At 54.0% G+C, this 10,255-nt stretch overlaps 1 protein-coding gene across 1 annotated transcript in view; it reads left to right on the top strand.

Moving 5' to 3' along the window:
• Positions 1-9,977, top strand: part of LOC103610865 (lysophosphatidylcholine acyltransferase 1-like) — a gene marked incomplete at its 3' end in the record, with an annotated part of 18,110 nt that extends 8,133 nt beyond the window's left edge. The window contains exons 3-4 of the mRNA XM_008594940.1: positions 5,025-5,239; positions 9,858-9,977. Coding sequence (XP_008593162.1) covers positions 5,025-5,239; positions 9,858-9,977 — 335 coding nt within the window. The remainder of the gene's footprint in view (positions 1-5,024; positions 5,240-9,857) is intronic.
• Between the last annotated feature and the right edge of the window lie 278 nt (positions 9,978-10,255).

Consider the following 10,255-nt stretch of genomic DNA (forward strand, 5'->3'; position numbering starts at 1 on the left):
CCCCACCGTGAAAGGCTGCGTGAGAACGTCCCTCCCAGGAGAACATTCCCAGGTCACAGGCATGGGTGTTTTCCCCTCATATCCCCTGACTCCTCAGAATTATTTGCACATCCGCCTGTTTTGCATTTGGACTATACCTCCGTGTGTGTGTGTGTGTGTGTGTGTGTGTGTGTGTGTGTGCGTGTGCGCGCGCGCGCACGCGTGCACGTGCGCATGCATTACAGAATTTCAATATACCTTTCACTTGCTTGCTACTGTAAAAAACAAACTCTTGGCTTAGCCTCAGACTTCTCCAGCCTGTGGACATGTGCTGCTTCTGGAATTGGGCTTTCTTTCTTTTTTTTTTTTTTTAAAGATGACCGGTAAGGGGATCTTAACCCTTGACTTGGTGTTGTCAGCACCACACTCTCCCGAGTGAGCCACAGGCCAGCCCTGGAATTGGGCTTTCTTGAAGGAGGGTCCTGGAGCCCCCAGAACCTCCCCCCTGCCCGTGCTGTCCCCTGGTGGCTCCTGTCTGCTGTTGGAAATGCCTTTTGCATTCTCCTGGGATTGATCTAGCTGCTGGGCCTGGTTTTTCTTTTCTTTTTCTTATTCAAGCTTTTCTAGAGTTCCAGATTCTTTTCCCCAACAGAGGACTGCGGGAGGACTTTGGGCTCCTTTTCAGGTCTGCAGGGGCTTTATTCACAGTTTGACAAGTGGAGGATCGTAGGTTCGAAATCATGAGTCCTGGGAGCTTTGACGGTGTAGTTCTACTGCCTCCTCACGCCTGCAACTCTGGGGCTTGAGTGGCCTGTTTTTTCTTCCCTGGGAGGTTTTAGAAGCTTCTCTTTGTCCAGCCTGAATAACTTCCCCTTGTAACCTGAAGAACTCATGGAGGAGATTCCCAGGTGTGAGTCTATTATTTTTAGTTCATTCCCCTCAGCACCTTGACGTGGGCTGAAGGTCCGCGTCTTTCGTGACCTCAAAGAAACGGTTTCGTCAGTGTGTCCCTGTCTTCCCTTTTCCCTGCATGTTGGAGATTTCCCTCTCCTTGTTTCCCAGCCTTTCTTGTGAACTGGGCGTCCCTGCAGTGGGGCACATTTGACTTCCAGGAGTGGTTTTGGCCTCCATCCCTCCTGCAGCACCCCATCCTCCTTCACTCTGCCAGTACTCGTGTGTGGCGGACGTTTTTAGGCCCATCTTCTGATGCCGACACTGTCTCCTCGGGGTCCGTCCCCTGCCTTCCTCTCTGCCACGTGGCTGGTTCAGCTCACACATCTCAGGATTTCTGGGTGTCCACCTGTGTGAGGAATGTCGGACGGAGCGGGTTTTCCAGGACGCTGACAGAGGCCCCTGCCCTGTGGATGGAACACAGGAACTCTGGGCACCACGGGGCTGTTGCTGCTGCCTTGGCCTTGGGATGAGCAGGCGCTGGCCCAGCGCTCCACGGCAAACAGAGCTTTCCTCCAGGGCCGTCATCGATGCCAGCCATCCAGCTGTTCCCTGGGGATAGTTTGACTAGGTATAAAATCCCACCAAGCTCTTTAGAGAAGAGCTGTCGGGGCTACCTGCCCATCCCCAGTCCATTTCTGCCGAGTCCTGTCTGGCCTTCTGATCTGAGGGGTGGTGGGTGTGTCTCTAATAGAGTGACATGTGTTTCCCACTTCTTCCCAGCTCTCCCCTCCCCCCCGCCTCTGAGTCTGCCTTCCTGGGACTGGCTGCTGTTCCTGCAGGCTCCCCGGCAGCCTCGTTTGTTTCTCCCTCCTTATGCATCACTTGTTATCCATTGTCTTATTTATTTACATGCTTTTATTGTGAAAAATAATGTTCATACAGAAAAGTGCATTTAAAAATGTTTAGTTGAACAAGTAATTAAAAAGCGCATGCCTGTGCCATCACACCCAGCTTCAGAAACACAGCATCAGTGTCAGGTCCCCAGAGTCCCAGTTTGTAGCCACGCGGTACTTGTTTACCATGTGGACAGGTGACGGTCTTTTCACAGTGGCTCCTGGAGGGCTCTGTGCCCTTCCAGTGATTGGCCGCTGCTCTGATCCGTCTCTCGAGAGGACTTTTAAGCCCCTTGGGAAAATCAGTTGAGTAAGGTTTTAGTCTCTTGTTTTTATGTGCAGTGATTTTTCCCAATTTGGTCACCCACTTAACCTGGTGGCAGAATGGGACTTGGCTCTTTTTATTTTGTAGAAAAACAAAATTTATTGCTTACAGGTTCTGAGGTTGGAAGTCCAAAGCTCAGGGAACACATCTGGTGAAGGCCTTGGTGGTGGTGACAGTGACCCAGAAGTCTCATATGGCAGATGGCAGAGCAGAGAGAGACTCTCACATGCTCTCGTTTGAAAGCCCTCAAAACCACACCCCTGACCACCATTACTAATCCGTTCACTGTGGCAAGGTCCTACAACCTAATCACCGCTTCAAGGCTCCACCTTTCATTACTGTAATAAGACTTCCCACCTTCTTTACACTGTCACAGAGGGGACTAAGTTTTAGGGGGATATTCAAGCCAAGGCGTTCTGCCCCAGGCCCCCTAAACTCATGTCCTTTTCACATACAAATATATTCATTTTGTCCCCAAAGTCTTAACATGTTCCAACTCAAAAGTCCAACGTTCAGAGTCCCATCTGTGAAATCAAAACAAGTTATTTACTTCCATGATACAATGGTGGGACACACATAGGGTACATATTTCTGTTTGAAAAGGGAGAAATAGGCCAAAAGAAAGGGATAACAGGTCCTAAGCAAGTCCAAAACCCAGCAGGGCAGGCACTGAATCTTAAAGCTGGTGAATCATGTACCGTGACACCATGTTTCATGTCTTCTGCATGCTGGTGTGGGGGTTGGGTCCCCAAGTCCTCAGACAGCTCTGCTCCTGTGACTTTCCTGGTCTCAGGTGATGCTTCAGCTCTTGCAGGCTGGTGTTGCTGGCTGGTAGCAACACAGGTCTGGGTCTCCATGGCAGTCCCAGTTCCATGGCTCCACTGGGCATGGTGCTGATGGGGTTTACCTGCTTCAACTCTGACCCCATGTTTCCTCTTGGCGTTGCTGTAGTGAAGATTGTATGTGGTGAATCCACCTCTGTGACAGATCTCTTCCTGGGCCCCCAGACTTTTCCATACATCCTTTGAAAACGGGGTGGAGGCTCCCAAGCCTCCACAGCTCTAGCATTCTGCAAGCCTGCAGACCTAACATCACATGGATGCCACCAGGGCTTCCAGCTTGTATTTTTCAAAGATTTGGGTCCAGCCACACCTGGGGCCAATTTAGCCACAGCTGGAGCAGCCAGAGCAGCTGGGGTGCCAGTGCAGGGACCAGCATTCTGAGGTGGCCCTGGGCAGCGAGCCCATGCAGGGTGCCTCGGGCCTATTCCCCAAGCCCATGCTCTCTCCCTAGGCCTCTGGGCCTGCAATGGAAGAGGCAGCCTCAAAGATCTCCAAAACGCCTTCACAGTCTTGTTTCCCTTCTCTTGGTAAAAGTGTGACAGGGCTGCACCATTGCAGGCTTTTAGCTTCTCTCCCACATGGCCAGGCTGATAGTTTCCCGATTTTTTGCCCTCTGCTTTCTTTTGAATGAACGTCTTTTAAGTAAATTCCTGCTTCATGTTATGCCTTTGCACAGTGCAGGCTGTTACAAGCAGCTGCGTGACTTCCTGAATGCTTGATGCTTAGAAGTTTCTTCTGCCAAATACCCTGATTCGGCACCTTGAAGTTCCATGTTCTATAACTTTGGAGCATGAACAGAATGTGGCCAAGTTCCTGGGCAGTTTATAGCAAGGGTGATCTTTGCCCCAGTTTCTGGAAATCTCCTTATTTCTATTTGAGATCTTCTCAGAATGGCCTTTATTGTCCATATTTCTATCAGCATCTGCTCACCACCATTTGACCAGCACCTATGCTTTTTCTAGCCTTTTCTTCCAAATTCCTCCAGACTCTCCTCAACACCCAGTTCCAAAGCCACTTCCACATTTCCAAGTGTTTAAGTAACACCCCAACTCTCTAGTACCAGTTTTCTACATTAGTCCACTTCTGTTGCTTTTAACAAAATTACCTGGAATGGGTAATTTATAAAGAAAAGGAAATTTATTGCTTACAGTTTCAGAGGCTGGGAAGTCCAAAGTCCAGGGAACACATCTGGGGAGGGTCTTGGTGGTGACAGCAACCCAGGGTCTCACAGGGCAGTTTGGTAGAGCAGAGAGAGAGAGAGAGTTGTCTCTTGGTGAGGGTGGATCCTCCCCTCTGTGCACTCAGGTGTGAGCAACCTGTGGCTTCTTGCTGTCCGAGGGCCACTTGCCACGTGCCACTTCAATGACGTGTTGAATCGAGGCCTTTTGTAGTTTGTTAGAGATTATTATAAAAGGGATCAAAGTGCGTAAATTCTCATATATTTAAAAAGGAAATAAATAGGAAACAAATTCAGTAAATCTAGGCTAATTTTTACTTTATTTTCTGTATTTACTGTCCATCAATTTCATCCAGAAGAATCTCACTTCATGGCGTGATGCCTAGTTTGGGAACCTTGGTTTCCTGTAGGAAATGACACCAGGGAGGCTTACACGCCGGCCTCTGCGCCTGTTCTCCTTCTGGGCTTTCCTCTTATTTTAATGTGCACTGCGGAGGTCTTAATGATTGTTTCCACGTAAAAGCGATAGGATTCTGGTAGATAAGTTGCTAACATTTAAGGTGTAGGGGTCTTTAGTTCTGGCACGTGGCTTATTCTGTGGATGTTCCGAGTCCCATGTCATTTGAATGCTGGTGTGCACTGTAGCAGAGACCAGGACACGGAGCCCTTCCACATCCCTGAGCAAACCTGAGTGGAGAAGCCTCCAGCTGAGCGTGGGACGCAAGGGAGAGAAGTGCAGCGTCCCTCCTGCCTGCGGCCGGGCGTTGCAGCAGCGGCTCCTGCGGGCACAGACCGGCCACGGCCACGCCCTGGACGCCCTCAGCAAAGGCTGCAGCCTGGGCTTCCTGTGTTGTGTGTGGTTGCATGTGCGTCCCGCAGCCCCTGCACCATGTGACCCAGCCCCTCTTTTGCAGGGTGGTGGACTTCCTGCTCAAGGCCATCATGCGCACCATGTGGTTTGTGGGTGGCTTCCACCGCGTGGCCGTGAAGGGGCGGCAGGCGCTGCCCACAGAGGCGGCCATCCTCACGCTGGCACCACATTCCTCCTACTTCGACGCCATCCCTGTCACCATGACAATGTCCTCCATCGTGATGAAGGCAGAGAGCAGAGACATCCCAATATGGGGAAGTGAGTGAGCCCCTCGCCCCGCTGGGAGTGAGCTCCCTGCTGGGAGTGGGTGAGCCCCCCGCTGGGAGTGGGTGAGCCACCCACCGTGTGGCAGAGCCTGTCCACGCAGGTCACATGAGAACACGGGGCCGGTCCACACAGGCCGCACCCACACAACACAGGCACCTAGCCTTGCGCCCCACTTCTTTTCCTTGTGGTTTTCCTCTGTAGCAGTGACTGTTGTGATTTTCATTAGCACCCGGGTGCCCTCAGATACCATCACAAGTTCAAGTGCTTATTCTAGTTCCGTTTAGCAAGGATGGCTAACCTTTATCAGACAGACGTCCTAGACGTCTTTGGGAGCAGCTCAGGAGGGTGTCCCAATGCACTAGTGACTGCACTGTGAATCCAGGTGTGTGAGCGTCCTGCCGTAACACATCACCAAAGCTGCTGGCTTAATAAGGCAGAAATCCATCCCCTCTCATTCTGGAGAGCAGAAATCTGAAATCAAGGTGTGGCAGGGCCACACTCCCTCCAGAGGCTCCAGGGGAGGACCCTTCTTGCCTCTCCCTGCTCCTGGTGGCCTCAGGTACTCGGGGCTTGTGGCCGTGTGGCTCCAGCCTCCGCGGGCACACAGCCTCACAGCCTCTTCCCTCTGTGTCTCTCTTCCATGTGTCTTATAAGGACACTGGTCACCGGAGAATCCAGGATGATCTTGGCTTAAGATTCTGAACCAGTTACATCCGCAAAGACCTTTTGTCTAAATAAGGCCACGTTAACAAGTTCTGGGGATTGGGACATGGGCACACTTTGGGAGCCACTGTTGAGCCCACAGCACCATTGCTCAGTGCGAGCTGCCGGGAGCCCTGGACCAGCTAGTTGCGCTGTCCCCTGACATGGCAGATGAAGACACCTGTCCCCCCCGCCCCAGCAAGTGTCTGTCCTCGCGGTGCCTTCACAGGATCTGCTGGCCCTGCCTGGCCCCACATCCCCGACGGTGCCTCCATCGCCGTCTCTGCTGCCTTTGAGCACCGTGGTCAGGACAGGTGCTGGGCAGGGCTGGCAGTGAGTGCTGCGTGGGCAGAGGGGCCTCACCCTGAGCCACCTGCTCCAGCTGCCTCCCCTGCGTTTCTGTGTCACCTAACACCATTCACGTTCATGTGACACTTACATAGAGAAGACTGTGTATGTTTTATTTTGTCTTTCTAATAAAAGGAGTGTTGGGGGGTCTGATTTACAAAACAGATGCTGAACAATGTCCATTCGCTTGAGCGTGGACTGGGTGTTTCTGGTCTAGCGAGGAGCAGTTTTTCTTGCTGTGGGATGAAGTCAAGTAGCTCACGCGTCTGGTGTCGAGGGCGCGTCTCCTGGCGCGGCCCCCGCCCCTCGGCCAGCTCCTCCTTCCCTCCCTGCGTGGAAGGCTCGAGCAGCGCTCACCTGATTCTTCTTTCCTGTCCCGCTCGAACCACCTAGAGCCTAAGAGGAAGCATGAGTTTTTTTAACAAACGTCTTGCCACCAAGAGCCCCACGTCGCCTTCCGGCTGTTGCAGTCCGTTCGAGCTGCTGTAAGAGAATGTCGTACCCTGGCTGGCTTGTAGACAACGGAAATTTATTTCTCTCAGTTCTGGAAGCCAGAGTCCAAGGTCAAGGCGTGGCAGACCGGGTGTCTGGTGAGGACCCGCTTCCTGGTTCACAGAGGGCGCCTTCTCCCTGCGTCCTCACATGGTGGCAGGGGAGCGCGAGCTCTTGGGGCCTCTTTTAGGAGGACACTGATCCCACTTATGAGGCTCCACCCTCCTGACCTCATCACCTCCCAGAGGCCTCACCTCCTAACACCATCACCTGGGGGGTTGGAACTTCAACGAGGGACTTTGGGCAGGACACATCCAGTCCATCGCACTGTCCACTGAGGGTTGCAGCCATGGTGGGATAGGAAAACTGGACATGAGACAAGGAAGCCCCCAGCCTGGCACACTGGGCACCAAACCCTCGGGAGCCAGCGGACATGTCGACCGTGGCCAGTGCTGGTGGAGGCAGGAGGCTGGTGCCAGGCAGCGACTCGTGTGGTCTGTCTGCACGTGGTAGGACTGGAGGTCTGTGTGGCCCCCGTTAGGGCTGCAGGTTCGAGGTCTGGACTCATAGCTCTGACCACTCTCCTGCCCCCAACCAGCCAGGGAAGCTTGAAGGAGCCTGGGCAAGCCCACCACAGACACGCTGCCGTCCCAGCTGCTCTCCTCCCCCCGGGAAGGCCATGTTGGTGCCACCTCAGGGAAGCACCTGCAGCTCACCAGGCCCCACCAAAGAGACTGCAGAGACTCGAGGACACGGTCGGTCAGCAGCAAGGGCAGGCACAACACAGGGTTTGAACCTGGTCATCCAGGCCGGCTCCTGCACTCCTGCTGCCTGTTGCACTGACTGAGCTGCCATGGCTTGTCTGTCTCCTGCGGGATAAACCAGACGCTGATGCCGACACACTTCCTGATCACGAGGAACATTTGTAACAGCCAAGTAGGGGACATTCCCCTGCTGTGGGTACCAGGATGGCTCAAGACCTCCTGTTTGTTACTTAACCCACTCCCTTCTCTGGAGGCAGGTGCCCTTCTCTCTGTGCATATGGCCGGTTGAGGAGCCAGCCACACCGACCCATGGCCGCAGCACAGGCAGGTGGCCAAGGATGGGTTCGAACCCAAGCAGGCAGCAGCAGAGTCCCCACCCCTGTCCACAGCATGCACAGCCACTCTGGTAGCATTCCAGATGCCTCCGCATCTCCGCCGAGGTCTACTGCAAACCCAGCTTCTGTAGCACAGGTCCCCTCTGCACCTGCTCCCGCCCGAAGCGTGCCAGCCTCCAGGTCTTTCTCGAGGGAGGCGCATGTCCTGCTCACACAGTGGATTTGGGGAAGTGGTGTGGTTGAAGTGTCACAACAAGGTGTTTGGAGGTTGGATGGGTCAAGGGTGAGTTCTGTTGGTTCAAGACGCTGGGCACATAGAGCTGGCTTCCTCGGCTGGGAAGTCGTCTCTGATGCTGTGGATGAGCACTTTGAGGCTCGTCCTGAGCATGAAATAAGAGTCTCCAGCTCACCGTTCCAGGCAGCCGGGGTCCAGCTGAGAGGCCAGCGTGGAGGTGGACAGTGCAGACCACGTGTAGTCTTGACCCTGTGAGTGATGTCACAGATCCTCTGTGGGGACATAAACTGGCTGTTCTGGGGCCATGGGTTACGAAAGTGAGAAGGCACACCACCTGAGACCCAGGCCCCGAGCAGGCAGAGGCAGCCCCCTTCCTGACGGAGCTTCCTGGAGGGGGTTTGAGATCTAGACCGTGTGGCCAGGAACTGAGAGCCTACTCTTCCAAAGAAAGGATTATATACCACGCGCCTGGAAAGTCAAGGCGAATTCCAGGAATTTTCTGAAAACCAGGCAGAGGCATGATAACAAGGAAATTTGTGTTCACGTTAGTGATCTGAAGCGTCAGCACAAACCCTGGGACATGGGGGGGCGTGGTCCCTGGTCAGAGGGGACTTGGGGTTTTGCAGAGATCGTGTCTGTTCTGTGTCCTTCCTTTGTGGTTTTAAGGCTTCAGGCTGTGAGTGTCAGCATTTCTGGGACCTTCTGGGGCGGGAAGCTGTGGTCACCATCATTCACACACACCTTGGCTTTGACCACCAGGTAGAATCCTCGCAGATCTTGCGTACCCGTCCACGCCCCAAGGCCAGGGTGTGGGACGCCAGCCCTGCTGGGCTCTGGGTCAGAGCTGGGCGCCAACGGCCCCACCGCCATGAGGAGGGATAGTCACCGCTGTGTGTGCTGTGTGCAAGGCGCTCTGTCAAGCCTTTGTGTTTCTGGTCATAGTGTGGACAATTTGCAGACCTGAGTGAAGGGACGGTGACAAGCAATCTACTAGAAATTCAAGCTAGGCTTCAAATGCGGCACACCCCACCTCCTGTTCCCCGCCTCCCCGGTTTTCAGCATGCCTGGCAGGGGCGCTGTCCTCCGAGCGCTGCTGACGTCCCCTCCCCGCCACCGTGAGCCTGGGATGTGTGCTGATACCGGAGCGCAGCGCCGTCTCCCACGGCTTCCAGCGTGTCGTAGCTTCCAGCCCCTCTTTGGAGACGTTGACAGTTCACAACTTCTCTGAAGAGATGAGTGTTGAATATATTCAAAATATTTTCATTTTAAATTTATGAATACTGACTAGAGTGCTCAACCCTGTGAATTTTTTAATTTTTACATTACCATTTTCTTGCAGTCGCCTTTATTCTATACATGCCCGTCTACTTATGAAAAGTGAGTCTGGTGCTCACACAGCAGAAAGGTGAAGGAATGCCGTCACTGTCCCGCTGCGGGACGGCCGTCCAGCTCCTGCCACACACGGCATGCCGAGGCCCTTCCCTCCACGGGACCCACGGGGGCCGGGGCTCCTTCTGCCCTGGGAAGCAGCTGCCCAGGTGTCAGGTCCTGGACTGGGAACACTCATCGGGTGGCCCATCTGAGACGTGCAGCCTGGGGTTTCGCTCAGAGGGTCGGTGTTGCCACCGGGGCCCCCGACAGCTGCTTCCTGTCTCCTGCGTTCATCCTGGGACCCCCTGAGAACTGTGGCGTGCCTTCCACGTCGATTTTCTCTTCTTTGCCGTTATGGACAGAAAAGGGAAACTTCGGAAACCTCGCCTCTTCAGAGACACAGACCGGCGATGAGACTATGGAGGTGAAGCTCCAGGCCCCTGTGCGCTGCCCCGGAAGACAGGCCGGCTCCGGGCAGACCAGTGAGGAACGCGACAGGCTGAGCGGTCGCGCCGTCGGTGCCCCCACGTCCCTGCTTCCCTCTCCTCCTGTCAGGCGTTTCTAGCGGCGTCAGGATAATCAGAGAGTAAGGGCAAGATCGTTGCTAGAAGGTGGAGCAGCAAAGTGACTGAAAGCCTAGGAAAAATGAGATCGCCAAGACCCACGTGTATCTTCAGGGTTACAAGAGGGTCTCGTGGGCCCCACGGGTCATTGTGAGACAGAAGGAATGTTCTTCTTTTTAAAATGGGTTTTCTCTTTG

Source organism: Galeopterus variegatus, unplaced genomic scaffold (assembly GCF_000696425.1).
Source record: "Galeopterus variegatus unplaced genomic scaffold, G_variegatus-3.0.2 Scaffold11933, whole genome shotgun sequence".
NCBI classification, from domain to species: Eukaryota; Metazoa; Chordata; class Mammalia; order Dermoptera; family Cynocephalidae; genus Galeopterus; species Galeopterus variegatus.